Genomic DNA, 18,680 nt, shown 5'->3' on the forward strand with positions numbered 1-18,680 from the left:
CTCGAATAGCCAAAGCAATCTTGAAGAAGACTGGAACTGGAGGAATTAACCTGCCGGACTTCAGGCTCTACTACAAAGCCACAGTCATCAAGATAGTATGGTACTGGCATAAAGACAGAAATATAGATCAATGGAACAAAATAGAAAGCCCAGAGATAAATCCACGCACCTATGGACCCCTTATCTTTGACAAAGGAGGCAAGAATATAAAATGGAGGAAAGACAGTCTCTTTAACAAGTGGTGCTGGCAAAACTGGTCAGTAACCTGTAAAAGAATGAAACTAGAACACTTCCTAACACCATACACCAAAATAAACTCAAAATGGATTAGAGAGCTAAATGTAAGACCAGATTCTATAAAACTACTAGAGGAGAACATAGGCAAAACACAATCCGACATAAATCACAGCAGGATCCTCCAAGACCCACCTCCCAGAAATTGGAAATAAAAGCAAAAATAAACAAATGGGACCTAATTAAAATCAAAAGCTTCTGCACAGCAAAGGAAACTATAAGCAAGGTGAAAAGACAGCCTTCAGAATGGGAGAAAATAATAGCAAATGAAGCAACTGATAAGGGATTAATTTCCAAAATATTCAAGCATCTCCTGCAGCTCAATCCCAGAAAAATAAATGACCCAATCAAAAAATGGGCCAAAGAACTAAACAGACATTTCTCCAAAGAAGACATAAAGATGGCTATCAAACACATGAAAAAATGCTCAACATCCCTCATAATCAGAGAAATGCAAATCAAAACCACAATGAGATACCATTTCACACCAGTCAGAATGGCTGCTATCCAAGAGTCTACATGCAATAAATGCTGGAGAGGTGTGGAGAAAAGGGAACCCTCTTACACTGTTGGTGGGAATGCAAACTAGTACAGCCACTATGGAGAACAGTTTGGAGGTTCCTCAAAAAACTGGAAATAGAACTGCCATATGATTCAGCAATCGCACTCCTGGGCATACACACCGAGGAAACCAGAATTGAAAGAGACACATGTACTCCAATGTTCATTGCAGCACTGTATATAATAGCCAGGACATGGAAGCAACCTAGATGTCCATCTGCAGTTGAATGGATAAGAAAGCTTTGGTACACATACACAATGGAGTATTTTTCAGCCATCAAAAAGAATGCATTTGAATCAGTTCTAATGAGGTGGATGAAATTGGAGCCTATTATACAGAGTGAAGTAAGCCAGAAAGAAAAACACCAATACAGTATACTAACACATATATATGGAATTTAGGAAGATGGTAACCTTAACCCTGTATACGAGACTGCAAAAGAGACACAGTTATATAGAACAGTCTTTGGGACTCTGTGGGAGAGGGTGAAGGTGGGATGATTGGGGAGAACGGCATTGTAGCATGTATATAATCATATGTGAAATGAATCACCAGTCCAGATTCGACACATGATACAGGATGCTTGGGGTTGGTGCATGGGGATGACCTGGAGGGAGGATAAGGGGAAGAGGGAGGTGGGAGGGGGGTTCAAGAAAGGGAACACATGTATGCCTGGGGCGGATTCGTGTCAATATATGGCAAAACCAACCAATATATTAATGTAAGGTAATTTGCCTCCAATAAAATAAAAAATAAAAAAAAAGAAATTAAAAAAAGAAAGAAAAAAAAAAAAACTATAGCTCACTCTGTTATTTCCCTCTAACATCAAATCTACAAGTTGTTTGAAGGAGAAAATATGAATATTTTGAGAACAAATTGTTTATTACATCATTAAACTTTCAGGCTCCACCCATCAACACAAAATTGGATTAAAGATTTACTAAGCATGGCCCCTCACATCAGACAAGACCCAGTTTCTCCTTCAGTCAGTCTCTCCGATCAGGAAGCTTCCATAAGCCTCTTACTTTCTCCATCAAAGGGCAGACAGACTGAAAACCACAATCACAGCAAACTAACGAATCTGATCTCATGGACCACAGACTTGTTTAACTCAGTCAAACTATGAGCCATGCCATGTAGGGCCACCCAAGACAGACGGGTCATAGTGGAAAGTTCTGACAAAATGTGGTCCACTGGAGAAGGGAATGGCAAACCACTTCAGTATTCTTGCCTTGAGAACCCTATGAACAGTTTAAAAAGGCAAAAAGATACGAAACTGAAAGATGAACTCCCCAGGTCAGCACGTCCGCAATATGCTACTAGAGATCAGTGGAGAAATAACTCCAAAAAGAATGAAGATATGGAGTCAAAGCAAAAGCAACACCTAGCTGTGGATGTGACTGGTGATGGAAGCAAAGTGTGATGCTGTAAACAGCAATATTGCATAGGAACCTGGAATGTTAGGTCCATGAATCAAGGTAAACTGGAAGTGGTCAAACAGGAGATGGTAAGAGTAAACATTGACATTTTAGGAATCAGAGAACTAAAATAGACTGGAATGGGTGAATTTAACTCAGATGACCATTATATCTATTACTGTTATTTATTCTTCTAAAAGAAATGGAGTAGCCATCATAGTCAACAAAATAGTCCGAAATGCATTACTTGGATGCAATCTCAAAAACAACAGAATGATTTCTGTTCGTTTCCAAGGCAAACCATTAAATATCACGCTAATCCAAGCCTATGCCCTGACTAGTAATGCTGAAGAAACTGAAGTTGAACAGTTCTATGAAGATCTACAAAACCTTCTAGAACTAACACCCAAAAAAGATGTCCTTTTCATTAGGGGGGACTGAAATGCAAAAGTAGGAAGTCAAGAGAGAAATGGAGTAACAGGCAAATTTGGCCTTGGAGTACAGCATGAAGCAGGGCAAAGGCTAATAGAGTTTCGCCAAGAGAACGCACTGGTCATAGCAAACACCCTCTTTCAACAACACAAAAGAAGACTCTATATGTGGACATCACCGGATAGTTAACACCAAAACCAGATTGATTATATTCTTTCCAGCCAAACATGGAGAAGCTCTGTATAGTCAGCAAAAAGAAGACCGGGACTTGACTGTGGCTCAGATAATGAACTCTTTATTGCCACATTCAGACGTAACCTGAAGAAAGTAGGGAAAACCACCTGCCCATTCAGGTATGACCTAAATCAAATCCCTTACGATCATACAGTAGAAGTGAAAAATAGATTCAACGTATTCGATCTGACAGGCAGAGTGCCTGAAGAACTATCGACGGGGGTTTGTGACATTGTACAGTAGATACGGATCAAGAACATCCCTAAGAAAAAGAAATGCATAAAAGCGAAATGGCTATCTGAGGAGGTCTTACAAATAGCTGTGAAAAGAAGAGTAGCGAAAGGCAAAGAAGAAATGGAAACATATACCCATTTGAATGCAGAGTTCCAAAGAATTGCAAGGAGAGAAAAGAAAGCTTTCCTCAGTGATCAGTGCAAAGAAACAGAGGAAAACAATAGAATGGGAAAGATTAGAGAGCTCAAGAAAATTAGATATACCAAGGGAACATCTCATGCAAAGATGGACTCAATAAAGGACAGAAATGGAATGGACATAACAGGAGCAAAAGATATTAAGAAGAGGTGGCAAGAATACACAGAACTATACAACAAAGATCTTCACGACCCAGATAATCACGATGGTGTGATTACTCACCTAGAGCCAGACATCCTGGAAGGCGAAGTCAAGTGGGCCTTAGGAAGAATCACTATGATTAAAGGTAGTGGAGGTGATGGAATTCCAGTTGAGCTATTTCAAACTCTAAAACATGATGCTGTGAAAGTGCTGCATTAAATATGCCAGCAAATTTGGAAAACTCAGCAGTGGCCACAGGACTGGAAAAGGTCAGTTTTCATTCCAATCCCAAAGAAACGCAATGTCAAAGAATGCTCAAACTACCGCACAATTGCACTCATCTCACATGCTAGTAATGTAATGCTCAGAATTCCCCAAGCCAGTACTTCCAGACTAAGTACTTCCAGATGTTCAAGCTGGATTTAGAAAAGGCAGAGGAACCAGAGATCAAATTGCCAACATCTGCTGGATCATCGAAAAAGCAAGAGAGTTCCAGAAAAACATCTATTTCTGCTTTATTGACTATGCCAAAGCCTCTGACTGTGTGGATCAGAATAAACTGTAGAAAATTCTGAAAGAGATGGGCATACCAGACCACCTGACCTGCCTCTTGAGAAATCTGTATGCAAGTCAGGAAGCAATAGTTAGAACTGTACATGGGACAACAGACTGGTTCCAAACAGGAAAAGGAGTACGTCAAGGCTGTATATTGTCACCCTGCTTATTTAACTTATATGCAGAGAACATCTTGAGAAACGCTAGGCGGGAGGAAGCAAAAGCTGGAATCAAGATTGCCAAAATCAATAACCTCAGATATGCAGATGACACCACCCTTTGGCAGAAAGTGAGGAGGAACTAAAAAGCCTCTTGATGAAAGTGAAAGAGGAGAGTGAAAAAAATGGCTTTAAGCTCAACATTCAGAAAACTAAGATCATGGCATCTAGTCCCATCACTTCATGGCAAATAGATAGGGAAACAGTGGAAACAGTGACAGATTTTATTTTTTCGGCTCCAATATCACTGCAGATGGTGACTGCAGCATGAAATTAAAAGACACTTACTCCTTGGAAGAAAAGTTATGACCAACATAGACAGCATATTAAAAAGCAGAGACATCACTTTGCCAACAAAGGTCCATCTAGTCAAACTATGGTTTTTCCAGTAGTCATGTATGGATGTGAGAGTTGGACTATAAAGAACGCTGAGCACTGAAGAATTGATGCTTTTGAACTGTGGTATTGGAGAAGACTCTTGAAAGTCCCTGGACTGCAAGGAGATCCAACCAGTCCATCCTAAAGGAAATCAGTCCTGGATATTCATTGGAAGGACGGATGCTAAAGCTAAAACTAAAACAGTTTGGCATCCTGAGGCGAAGAGCTCTCATTTGAATAGACCCTGATGCTGGCATAGACTGAATGCAGGAAGAGAAGGGGCCAACAGAGGATGAGATGGTTGGATGCCATCACTGACTCAATGGACATGAGTTTGAGTAAACTCCAGGAGTTGGTGATGGATAGGGACACCTGGTGTGCCACAGCCCATGGGGTTGCAAAGAATAGGACACAACTGAGCTGAACTAAACTGAAACTTTCAAGCACAGAATGTCAAAAAATGTTTCCAAGGAAACTACTTCCTCACATAATGACTTTTCAATTTTTATGTCGGAAAATATATTGCAGATGAGTTGCCTGAGATATTACAGATTTTGAAAATCATAAAGTCACATAATTTTAAAGGTAAGTTATTTTAAAATTCATCTAGTCTTAACACTCTTACTTTAAAAATAAAGAAACTATGACATAATGTCTTACCTAGGGCCACAGAGATAGAAGAACTAGGGGTAAAATGCAACTTTTCTATATCCAAATCCATTGCCCTTTGCATTATAAACCACGCTCCCTCTTCTATATCCTTAGTATTTAGCTAAAATACAGAACACCAAAAATAAAAGACATATTTACCAGGAGATGAGAAAGGAGAGCTAGTCCTGGCATAAGACACTGAGGTATTCTGGTCATTTTTAGGCTGCAGCTTCATTTGCTTCTGTTTCCCTTTTGGACTATAAGTAAAAATATATAATAATGAGCAGTTTTTTTTTCTAGTAGCAATATGTTATGATAGATAGTATGTTACAAAATGCTAAAGCTAAGCATAGAAGAAATGCAATATAATTTGAATGAAATACTTCAAACTAGTAATGGGACAAAGTTAAATTTCAATCATTAAAAAAAATTTTAAAAAAGGTTTTGGTATAGTAAAATTCATATAAACAAAGCTTTAGGTTACCAACTCCATCTTTACACAGTTTTAAGAGTTCTTAAAAAACAAAAAACAAAAAACCTCTTGTGTCTTGAGATTCCCTCAAAATAGTTAATAAACTTTAAGAAGTAAGGTAATACATACAAAATGTTTTGAAAACTAAACTGCTACATCAATGTAATATACCTAGGAGCTCTGCTACTAGATAATGAACTGCTGCTACTTCTTAGACGTTTTCTGTACCGTGGCCTTCTCCTCTTCTGACTCTGGATTGCTGACTTATATTCAGAGATGATATTTTTAATACGACTTTCAAATAAGGCAGACAATCGCAGTGTCATGCTATAGATCTGCAAAGGTAGAAATTAGTCTTGTTTTACCAACTACTTCAATTATATAAAAATAAAAGGTTATAAACATGCTTGAACAATATCAGCATCATCCTTTCAGACATAATATATGTGCTACTTCTACACTTGAAAAATTCTTCCTGAAGAATTAAAGCAAGAAACCATTTTCACTTACAAATAATAAGGATTTTTAAAAGATGATATCCAGTGTTGGGAACGTTAGGAAAAAACATTCTCATACATTGCCAGTGGATATTTTAACCTAAACAACTTTCTAAAGACAATTGGCTATACATGAAAAAACCCTTAAAATATTCACATCCTTTGGCTAATAATTTCTTCACTAGGAATTTATCCTAAGGTAATATCAGAGAATTACACATGCTCATTATGTTCAAGGATGTTAAAAATGTTAGCCACAGCATTATCCATTTAAAGTGAAAAATTAAAAACAACCTGTATCTCTAGCACTAGGATGCCAGTTAAACAACACAAAACCACCTGTATGGTGGAATACAATGGAGACATTAAAACTTCTGTTTTCAAAGAGTAATGATAAAATGAGAAAATGTTCATTATATATTTTTAGAAATGCTTCAAAATGCAAAACCTACTAAAAGATATATAAACATTTATAAGTACACATGTAAATGTAGAAAATAAATCTACATTTATTTTAGAAATATGCAGAAAATGTAGGGAAAAATATGAAAAATTATGTGTTCAGAAAATAGTAAAAATTCATTTTATATGAAGTAGAACTGACCATGTAATACCTACTGTGCAACTGATTTAAAAGTTAATCAGATACTAGTGATAAAATAACATGAAACTTACATTATTATTAAGATGTGTAAGTTATGATAGAACATAAAAAAGTATTACATTAAATGTGAGTATGAATAAAGTTATAATTTCCCATTATAGTTCACTAATTTGTTATTATAAAGGGAATATAAACATTCAGAGCTAATCTAAATACTTCATATAAATTAATCCTGCCAACCATTTTTATTAAAGAATACTCAAATTTCTACTGTTCCTTTCTTTGGCTTCTTTTGGCAAATATAGGTGTTATTTAAGAGTAAAGAAGAGGCAAGTAGGAGAAAGCAAGAGGGGCAGCTTAATTTCTCTTTAATGCTTGCTTGATAAACTGTTTCAGAGAAAGTACTGAGAATCAAACTTTAGAAACTACATCAGAATGATAGTACATACTTGTTTAGCAATTTTAAAACTGGTTATAGAAAACTGCCTGATATATATAACTAAACGCTTAAGTAATTAATCCACTTAATAATGGTTCTTCATACCCGTGACTTTTTATTAGAGGTGTAAGCTTTGGAGTTGCTGAATATTTGGCGAACATCCTTAAAAAATTCCAGAGGACTACCATAGTTTCCTGTTTCCAATGTTTCTTTCACAGTGCTGAAGTCCATAGGAGTGTCTATAACATCATGATAATCCTACAAAGAAGAATGTGTTATTAAGCACAAAAGCTAAGTAAAAATACTACACAAAACAATGGGACTGAGATTTGCATAGCCATTAAATAAATATACTGCTCTTCTTTAATCTGCCACTTACCTCTTCCTAGCCCCCAAATCATCTATTTAATAGAGGTCTTTTGGTGGCTCAAGGAAATAGTAGGGTTCTGTGGAAGAGCCTTAGCCCTCACCCTTCAATGAAAAACCATTATGACTCTCTCAAGGGACAGAGCAGAAAATCTAGAGACACTGACTTCATCACTACATAGTTTAGAGTATCTTGAAAATAGGTAGCTAATTTGTGACATCAAATTATTTAATTCTGTGTGAATAATCCCATTTTCTACTTTCATTGAGCAATTTGCCAGGGAGTTGGCATGAGGGCATTCTCCCTAAACTATAATTAGTTGAAGGTTATAATCAAATATAATCATATATTTCTCCTTTCTGTTTTTTAATAAATGTGACACTTTTGTTTCATCTAAAGTCTTCAGTCTCAGATTTTTATTTGGTTGGCAAAAATGTTCCTTCAGGTTTTTTATAACACCTTATGAAAAACCCAGACAAACTTTTTGGTCAACCCAATAGTTAAGGGTGGGAGAAGACTCTATTTTAGCCCACATACTTCAATTTTACTTAAGATGTTCCTAGGGTTATCATATGGAACTACATCTGGAATTTATATCTTATATATACCACTACCACCAATAATAAACATGTTTTGGAGTGAAAACCATAGCCAGTATTAGCTCCTTCATCCTATTTAGAATCATTAAGAAGTAAGAGCACATTTTTCTCAAAGGAGAAGCCAAACGGCCAGAAGATGGGGCAGAAGAAAGGTATTATTAAAAAAGGGCAAAAATATTTTTCTAAGTACAAGAAAACACAATTGATCTTAATGCATTAATATATTTTCAATTTTTTGGCTTAAATTAAAAAAAAAAGTGTATTCCAATATAATATGGTTTATAAAACAAAGACTTCTCATAGAGAAAAATTATAGGTACTTTATATAACATGATGGCCAAAACTCAAAAGACCACCTCAGCCTGCTGAATGAAGTCCTACTCAGAATAATCAGCTGCAATTACAGACATAGTTATGTTGTGTAATTGATGTTTTCTACTCTGCTACAGTAGCTTTAGACCTATAGAAACAAACACCTGCCTAGTTGCTACAAAAAACTCTTGAGAACGTGCGTTATTTAAAAAAAAAAAGTTAACAACCAACCAAAAGCTTAAGCAAAGGTAAAAAGACAGTGAGCAAAGTTGGAAAATAGCTTTACAAATTACAAAAGGTTTATTTACTGTATGGAGATTTTAAAAAGTAAATAACACAAAAACAATCAGAACATATAAACCTTTTAAGATATTACTAGGCATACCTCACAAAGAGATGAATCTTGTTGTTGTCTTGGAATAACAGACTCAGAGGATTCACCCTCTTGCTCTTGATGGCCCTGTCAGGGTAAAAAAGATATATTGTGTTTCCAGACTACCACAACAAAATACCAAAATTTATAATGCAATTAGGATTTAATGCACAAAGATCCATAAATTGGAATGTTTTTACTGACTATAATTTAAGATGAAGGAGGAATTCTACATTCACCATTCTCTATTATGAAAAACACAGGACTAATACAGGACTAATTTATTCTACCTAAATCCACTACAAAAAACAAATCAAGTTTTGTTGAACATAATTTTGATCCTTATTCGAATGACATTTTTCCCCAACTGAAACCTGTGTATACAGAGAAAATACTGATGCTTGCTAATTTCAGAGGATGGTCTGATGGTATTTCTGAAATATTACTGCATCATTTTTCTGAAAAAGTTAAAACAGATTTGTTATCTGTAATAAAGGTTATTCAACATATAAATAAACTCCTAGAAAAGGTATCCTATAATTTAAAGATCTCACGCTTTTGTCTTTGATGAAAAGTAATATGGTATACTGGTTACTCAATAAGTGACCATATTGAATAACATGTTTATTACAAATTAAATAAGGCTGACATATGTTATGAATGAACTCAAGTGTGTAGGAGTGTAGTAGAAGTTAGCAAAAAGCATTAAATAAATATCCAAAATAAAAGCAGGAAGGAAATGCAAAGATAATTAGGTTAAAATTTGGTTTACAACTGTGTATCTACACACAAAGTACATCAGCCATTTTAAAAAGTCAGGACTAATCACACTACTCACTTTCACAATTCAGAGATGCACTAACAAAGAAGGAGGAAGGAAAGAAGAAAGGAGAGGAAGAGCTCTTAACTAGACCTTAGCACAGTCATTTATGGGAAATTAAAATACATATTGGTAATTATTTAAATAACTATGCTTACTGGGTAGGTAAGAGGATCAGATGGTTGTCGAAACGGCTCTGAGTCTTCACGTTCATAAATGAGGCCCAACAGTTCTTTGCACTGTTTTCTCCAAGCATCGGGATTACACCTTAAAGACTGTCTTCTGCCTCGGCATTTGACCTGTAGATTTTTAAAGAATTATATTTAAAAGCTCTTTCCTTAAGTTTTCACTGATTTTTTTCCTGTCTTCCTAATGTTAATATATCTATATAAGATAGAGCACCTGATAGGGCCCACATGGGGTCTCATTGATAAGATGGCTCATTATGTTGACCTCACAAACAAAGATCTGTGAGACTGACAAATTTCCCAAATGGCATCCTGTTATCTCACTGGTGCCTATCTACTCAAAGCTGCGAGACCACCAGATTCCAGACCTCCAGCTATGTGACCACCTCTTCAGAGAATTTTTCATTGGTGGGGTATAAGAAGGATTCCATCTGAAAGGGAGGATGCTGGTTCTCTTTGAGAGCTAGTCACCCTCTCTTTTCCCTCTAATAAATTTCCTTTTCTTGCCTGACTGCACGGCTCGCTCTCTTTTTCTCTGCACTCGCCTTGCATTCTGGTGCCAAAACCCGGGAGGGAAGATCCACTGCAACTGGGTGGGCTCCTCTCATGAGACCACCCGTGGTGGTCCCCTCCTTTGGACCCTGCCGAGAAACTGAGACGAGCTCCGGGACGGGACTCTCCACTTGCCTTGCTGGATTGACATTCACACACCGGACCACATTTCATCCATTGGTTACAAGGGTGAGTGGAATCCCATTCCCTCGGATCCTCTCTCTTTTTCGCCTGGTTTCCAAGTCCTAGGTCAAGGCGGGAGGATGCCCATGGCCCTCAGGCCCTCGGCCTGTGTCCTGTCTGACTTTGAAATAGGGAACGCCCATTTCAAAGCAGACTATTATTACTCTCTGAGAAAAATCCCGAGAATGGGGATGCCTTTTCTCTCGGACCTTTCTCCTTGCTTTCTCTTGCCCTTGTCTAACCTCCCTATTCCACCACAATGGGAAAGTCTCAATTCGAGCCCTCAAAATCTACTCCTCTAGGATGCCTTCTGTGAAATCTAAAAAGCCTTGGGCTTCCAAGGGGTGATAAGACCAAAAAGATTTATTTACTATTCTAACACTGTCTGGCCACAATACAGATTGATAACAGGTCCCAATGGCCAGAAAAAGGAACTCTCAATTATAATATTCTATGGGACCTCAGTAACTTCTGTGGCTGCAATGGCAAGTGGTTAGAAATCCCTTATGTTCAGGCTCTTTGCTCTTCACTCTCGACCCTTTCTCTGTGAATCCTGTTCTACTTCTCAAATACTCTTAGCCTACTCTGGGCCACATCCTCCTAACACAATGTCTCCCCATCCCTGTTCAGACTTTTCTTCTTCCTTCAACCCTTCTGACCACAGCTCACCCCCTATCGCTCCCAATCCCCTTGCAGCCACTCCAGGTCCAGTTCCACAACCTCCACCCTACGTCCCCTCCTCCCTCCCTCCTTCTAAAGCAGGTCTCTGCCACTGCTGAAGCTCCCAAACCCCTCCCCAGCCTGTGCCTGAGATAAGCTCTGAGACCTCAGCCTCACCCTCCATCTCCCTAGATCTCCTCCCTGTACCTTGTCCTGAACAACTTTAAACAGGAAACTTCACTGCAGGACCCCGCTCCTTCCCCTGCTCCACTCCTCCTTTACAGGAAATAGCTGGAGCAGAAGGCACTGTTTTGGTTCATGTCCCATTCTTTCTCACCGATCTATCTCAGATTGAAAAGCGTCTTGGCTCCTTCTCCTCAGACCCAGTTAATTATCTAAAATAATTAAAGTGTCTTACCCAGTCTTATGACTTAACCTGGCATATTTACATCATTCTTTCCTCCACTTTTCTCCCAGAAGAGAAGGAACGAGTATGGAAAGTCTCTCAGGCTCATGCTGATGCGATACACAGGACAGACAACACTAAGCCCGTAGGGGCAATAGCTGTCCCCTGAGTAGATCCCAACTGGGATTATCAGGCAGGGAGACCTGGATGAGCAGCCCGTATTCACATGGTTGCTTGTCTCATTGTGGGCCTTCAAAAGGCGGGGCACAAAGCCATCAACTTTGATAAGCTCTGGGAAATAACTCAAGGGCTGGACAAAAGCCCAGCACAATTTCTAGCCAGGTTAACTGAAGTGCTACAAAAACATGCCAAATTAGACCCCACTTCAGCAGAGGGCACGACTGTCCTTAACACCCATTTTATCGCCCAGTCTTTCCCAGATATCTGAAAAAAGGCAGAAGGCAGCCCTCAAACCCCTCAACAAGACCTTTTAAATTTAGCCTTTACGATTTTCAATAACCGGGAAGAACAGGCAAAGTTAGAGAAGGCCCAACGAGATCAGGCCAAATACCACCTTTTAGTCACTGCCCTAATGGCTCCAAGCCTCGATCAACCAACAAAGAAAGGAAGCCACCTGGGCCCTGCTTCAAATGTGTCAAAGAAGGCCCCTGGGCCTGCTCATGCCTAAAGCCAAGACCCCCCCTCTAGGTCCATGTCCCAGCTATGGCATAAAGGGGCATTGGAAAGTCAACTGACCAAATTCCCCTCCAGGGATTCAGATATCTGCCCCTGGTCTTCAGCAGGAGTCCTCCAACCCAGCTCTGCCCAGCCTCCTTGGACTTGCTGCTGAAGACTGAAGGTGCCCAGGGCCCCAGTCCCCCGACTCTCATCACCTCTACGGAGCACAGGGTTACTCTTACAGTGGAAGGTAAGCCAATCTCCTTTCTGATTGACACAGAGGCCACTTACTCTGTCTGCTATGCCTGCCTACTCCGGAGAAACCAAGGTCTCTCAGGTCTCTGTTATGGGGGTTGACTGCTTAATATCTATACCACTAATAATGGAGCCTCTACCTTGCACACATTAAGATACCGCATTTTCCCATTCTTATCTCATACTCCCAAAATGCCCCACTCCTATTCTTGTGAGAGACCTTCTCTCAAAATTCAAAGCCTTTATTACTATCCCAAGTCCACCCTCTGATCTAGCCTGGTTACTGCTCCACCGCTTCTGACATTTGTCTACAATAGGCTCCTTTCTATTTTACCTGACAAAACTCTATAAACAATTCTTACCCCCAACTAAGGACTATACCACCGCACCTCTGTAATCTCACTTCACATCTCTCTATCTCGTCTCAGGAAATGCAGGACATTTTATTACTTTCTCAGGAAGACTCCCTTCTGCGTATGGTGTAAATACTCCTCTTGTAGGGGATACACTGGCAAGTTCACTGTCAGTTTCAGAGACTACTAACAAGTTCCCAGAAAGACACCTATTTGCTATAGATTTCAGCTGTTGTCTTTTTACTCCTGGAATTTTTTTTCTTATGTGGACCTACTACTTACTTATGTCTTCCCATTAACTGGACAGGAACGTGCACCTTGGTATATCTGGCCCCAGATATTTCTATTGATTCTAACAATCAGACCCTTCCTATCCCACTAACTCATAACCGACCCAGACAGGCAATTCAATTCATTCCTCTATTAATCAGTTTAGGAATAGCCACTGTGATTAGGACAGGGACCGCAGGACTCACAACTTCTTTAAATTACTATCAAAGCCTTTCTAAAGACCTCATTGACAGCCTAGAAAAAATACCTAACAGTCTTATCACTATCCAAAACCAGCTAGATTCCCTGGCAGCCATGGTCCTCCAAAACAGAAGAGGATTAGACCTCCTCACAGCAGAAAAAGGGTGCCTATGCCTATTTTTGGAGGAAGCCTGCTGTTTTTATGCCAATAAATTAGGCGTTGTAAAGGAAGCAGCAAGAAATTTGACAAACAGAGCCTCGAGAATACGCCAACACCTCAGTAATTCATTGGAAAACTGGTTAAGCAATTGGAATTGGATGCCTTGGGTCCTACCTTTCCTAGGACTTCTCCTTCTACTTACCCTTATTCTAACTTTTGGCCCATGTTTAATGCATCTTTTTCCAAAATTTCTTCAGGACCACTTACAAGCCTGCACCAACCGAACCATCCACGAGCTACTTCTAACTCACTCAGATTATCAAAAGCTTCAATTTCACACAAATCCCCTTGATCCGCATTTCAGCCTTTTCTTATCTTACCCCGGTAAGATAATAACGTCCCTGTCCTCTTACAGAAGATTGGCAGTTACAGAAGATTGACCTTCGGCCCTTATCCTAAATCAAAAAGACTGGAATGATAGGGCCCACATGGGGTCTCATTGATAAGATGGCTCATTATGTTGACCTCACAAAGAATAAATCACAGTGATCTGTGAGACTGACCAAATTTCCTAAATGGCATCCTGTTATCTCACTGGCCCCTATCTTCTCAAAGCTGGGAGACCACCAGATTCCAGACCGCTGGCTATGCGACCACCCCTTCAGATAATTTTTCCCTGGTGGGGTATAAGAAGGACTCCATCAGAAAGGGAGAATGCTGGTACTCCTTAAGAGCCAATCACCCTATCTTTTCCTTCTAATAAATTTCCTTTTCTTGCCTGACTGCCCGGTTCACTCTCTTTTTGTCCGCACTCGCCTTACAGCACCCATTTAAAAGTTTCTTAGTTTTGATTAAACATCATTCCCCCTGGCAAAAATATAAACAAAAATTAGATTATTATATTCACAAAAACAGCAAGAACTCTAGTATTCTGAATTCTCATTTTGAGAAAATCCAAATCTTAAACACAGAGGAACAAATTTTTCCTATACAAGGGCAATAATTTTAATACTTTAATCTTTTCTGGTAGATAAGAATATTTGACAATGGTACCATAATTTTCTCAAAATAACACTCGAACAATATGTATATTTTTAAAGTAAATTTTTTGTCATCAGAATATACTCTAGCCTTTACTATTTTGATGTCTTTTATATACATTCTCTTTCAGTATTTGAAAGGAAACATTTTCCTAATATATAACAAATGTTTGTCTAATTATCATAGAGTAGAAGTGTGCAGAACAGAGTTAACATAAAAGACCTGAGGCTATCTTTAATAGGCCTTGCATGTCAGGTTAGCCCTTGACTGGTGTCTAGGAACTTGGGACTTGAACTGTTTCTTAAATGATAAAAGTAGTTTACTGTGCCCAAGTTGGTACAAACAATGTTATTTGTGCTGAATACCCACTTTCCTGTACATTTCCGGTGCTTTCCTGCTTTCTGAAAGTCTGGAATCTTGGCATGGACTAATCAGATAAGGTAGACATAACAAGTTCCCAATAAATTCTTTGGGAACTGAGTCTCTAGTCATTCACATATTGCTACATTTTCATTGTGGGGAAAGAGCGTCCTCTGTGTGGCCTTTCAGAGGAGAGAGAGTGCATAAGGAAACATGCACATAGATTCCTTCAGGCTCTGCCAGTATCTTTTTCCCTGTGTTCCAGCTTTGCATATTTACTTTGTCACTGTCATAAACCTTAGCAATGAGTTAACAAGTATACATAGGTCTTCCCTGGTGGTTCAATGATAAAGAAACCACCTGCCAATGGAGGAGACATGGGCTCGATTGCTGGGTTGAGAAGATCACCTGGAGAAGGAAATGGCAACCTACTCCAGTATTCTTGCTTGGGAAATCCCATGGATACAGGAGTCTGTCAGGCTAGAGTCCATGGGGTCGCAAAAGACTCAGACACGACTTCGTAACTAAACAACAGCAACAACAAGTATGTATACTAAGTTCTAAAAGTCTTTCTAGCAACTCTTCAAATTTGTGGAGTTGGTCTTAGGGATCCTTGATGCAGGAAGCTTGAATTTTTTCTTATTAGCAGTTCATTTATCCACTCACCCTTCTTCCAGATGAAGTACCAGGTCCATCTGAATCTAAATCAATCATTTCTGTATCCTAAAATTAAAAGGGAAGAGTAGGAGATGATATTGTTTTATTTAGTCTTAAACACTAGATAAACATTTACAAAGAAATGGCAAATACAATCATAATTAACTCCCTCATTGAAGCAGGCAGCAGAACAGAGAGGTGGGAGAATGATTCACTCTAAACTTCAGCTGCATGCTATATACAAGTTGGAAAATATAGTGGAAGAAGAAATAAGCAAGGTTTCTCTTTAACTCAGACAGGAAATGAGGGGGAAAGTACAGTGACTGGTCTCTAAAGTTATACCTAAGTGTTAGTATTTTTTAAAAAACTTTTTTTATACAACATGCTAATTTAATATACTATAATCATGAATTGCTCATGATTAATCTTTTGCTACTTCAAGAAACAAACCTCTTTTCTATAGGGAAAATAAGAATATGTATTAAAAGATAAGATTCAGTGAAGTATCACTCCAAGGGATAGTTTTTTAATAAAAAGAGACAAGTCCCACACACCAGTACTAATCTGGTGATGGTGAAGCAGATAAGTAATGCCTAGGAGAATCTAAAAAAATGCTACAAATGAGCTTATCTACAAAACAGAAATAGAGATATAGGTGTAGAAAATAAACTTATGGTTACCAGGGGTAAAGGGGTGGGATAAATTGGAAGATTGTGATTGACATATACACACTACTATATATATAATAGATAACTAATAAGGATCTACTGTATAGCACAGGGAACTCTATTCAATACTCTGAAATGGACTATATGGGAAAAGAATCTAAAAAAGAGTGGGTCTACATATATGTATAACAGATTCACTTTGTTGTATACCTGAAACGAATACAACATTGTAAATCAACTATACCTTAATGAATTTTGTTTCAAAAAGAAGAGAAGTAGCTCACAAGCCATTAGTTTCCCTTTCTGAAGTCGCTGAATTACATTTTAGTTTAATTTTCTATTCTAAACCAGAATGCTAGTCTGAGGAGAGCAATATCCATCCATGATATAAACTTTCAATAAAATAGGTATAGAGGGACTGTATCTTAACATAAAAAAGGCCATATATGAAAAACCCACAACTAATTTATGGTCAATTGTAAAAAGCTAAAAACTTTTCCTCTAAGATAAGGAACAAGACACGAATTTGCACTCTTTTATTTTATTTAACATAGTATTGAAAGTCTTAGCTGGAACAATTAGTCAAGAAAAACAAAAAAAAAATTAAATCAAAAAGGAAAAATTGATACTGTCTCTATTAGCAGATGATATGATATTACACATAGAAAAGTCTGTAATACTCCACCATAAAACTGTTAGAACTAATCAACAATTTCAGTAAAATTGCAGGATATAAAATCATCATACAAAAGTAAGTTGTGTTTCTATACACTAACAATGGACTATCAGAAAGAAAAATTAAGAAAACAATGTCATTTATATTTACATCAAAAAGAATAAAATACTAGGAATAAATTTAACCAAGTAGTTGAAAGATCTGTACACTGAAAACTATAAAACATTGATGAAATTTAGAATACACAAATAAATGGAAAGATGTTACATGCCACAGATATGAAAAATTAATGCTGTTAAAACATCTGTACTATTTAAAGCAATATAGAGATTCAATGCAAGCCCTATCAAAATCCCAACAGGTATTTTTTGCAGAAATAGAAAAACAATCCTAAAACTCATATAGAACCACAAAAAAGAATTCTAATAACCATCTTGAGAAAGAAGAATAAAGTTGGAGGCATCACACTTCTTGATACCAAACTGTATTACAAAGTTATTGTAATCAAAATGTATGGTATTAACATAAAATATATAGATCAAGGGAACAGAAAGTACACAGAAATAAATCCTGCATATTGGTCGATTAATTTACAACAGAAGAACCAAGAATATAAAATGAAGAAAGGATAACTTCATCAATAAATTGTGTTGGAAAAACTGGAAAAAAAATCCACCTGCAAAGATGAAACTGGACCCCTATCTTACATCATACATTAAAAACAACTCAAAATGGATTAAAGACTTGGATATAACACATGAAACCATAAAACTCCTAAAAGAAAACACAGGGGTAAGGGGCTTGACACTGGTCTTGACAGGGATTTTTTGGGATTTAACAAAATCCAAAGGTAATAAAAGGCAACAAAATAAAAAATAAAAAATTGGGACTACATAAAACTACAAAGCTTATTCACAGCAAACAATAACCATCAACAAAATGAAGGCAATATACCAAATGGGATAAAATATTTGCAAATTATACAGGGAGTTAATATCTAAAAGAATAAACAACTGGATAGCAGGAGAAAACATAACCTAATGAAAGATGCACAGAGAAACTGAATAGACATTTTTACAAAGGAGACATACAAACAAACGGCCAATAGGTACCCGAAAAGGAACTCAACATCTCTGATCATCAGGGAAAAGCAAATAAAAACCACAATGAAATATCACCTCACACCTGTTAGAATGGTTATTATCAGAAAGACAATGAAATAAGAAGTGTTGATGAGGATGTGGAGAAAAGAGAGCCCTTGTGCACTGTTGGTGGGAATATAAATTGGTACAGCCACTATGGAAAACAATACGGTAGTTCTTCAAAAAATTAAAAATAGAACTATTAACACCATACGATCCAGCAATTTCACTTCTGTAAATAATAACAAGATATTAAAATATAAAGTTGCACTCCCATGTTCACTGAAGCATTATTCACAATAGCCAAGATGTGGAAACAATCTAAGTGTCTGTCAACAGATAAAAAGACAAAGAAAATATGGTGTGTGTGTGTGTGTGTGTAAACTCATATGCATCAAATCGGTGATGCCATCCAGCCATCTCATTCTCTGT

General features: G+C 37.7%; 1 protein-coding gene across 4 annotated transcripts in view; it reads right to left on the reverse strand.

Moving 5' to 3' along the window:
* BRWD3 (bromodomain and WD repeat domain containing 3) overlaps nucleotides 1–18,680 on the reverse strand; it is a 165,964-nt gene that overhangs the window by 24,482 nt on the left and 122,802 nt on the right. For all 4 annotated transcript variants that reach the window (XM_055393949.2, XM_088834049.1, XM_055393950.2 and 1 more), the window contains 6 exons: nucleotides 15,772–15,828; nucleotides 9,957–10,097; nucleotides 8,991–9,065; nucleotides 7,433–7,585; nucleotides 5,959–6,122; nucleotides 5,475–5,572 (listed from right to left, as the gene is read on the reverse strand). In XM_055393949.2, the coding sequence (XP_055249924.2) occupies nucleotides 5,475–5,572; nucleotides 5,959–6,122; nucleotides 7,433–7,585; nucleotides 8,991–9,065; nucleotides 9,957–10,097; nucleotides 15,772–15,828 (688 nt within the window). The remainder of the gene's footprint in view (nucleotides 1–5,474; nucleotides 5,573–5,958; nucleotides 6,123–7,432; nucleotides 7,586–8,990; nucleotides 9,066–9,956; nucleotides 10,098–15,771; nucleotides 15,829–18,680) is intronic.

This window comes from Moschus berezovskii, chromosome X, assembly GCF_049115385.1.
Source record: "Moschus berezovskii isolate FMDL1 chromosome X, NW_MosBer_1.0, whole genome shotgun sequence".
NCBI lineage: Eukaryota > Metazoa > Chordata > Mammalia > Artiodactyla > Moschidae > Moschus > Moschus berezovskii.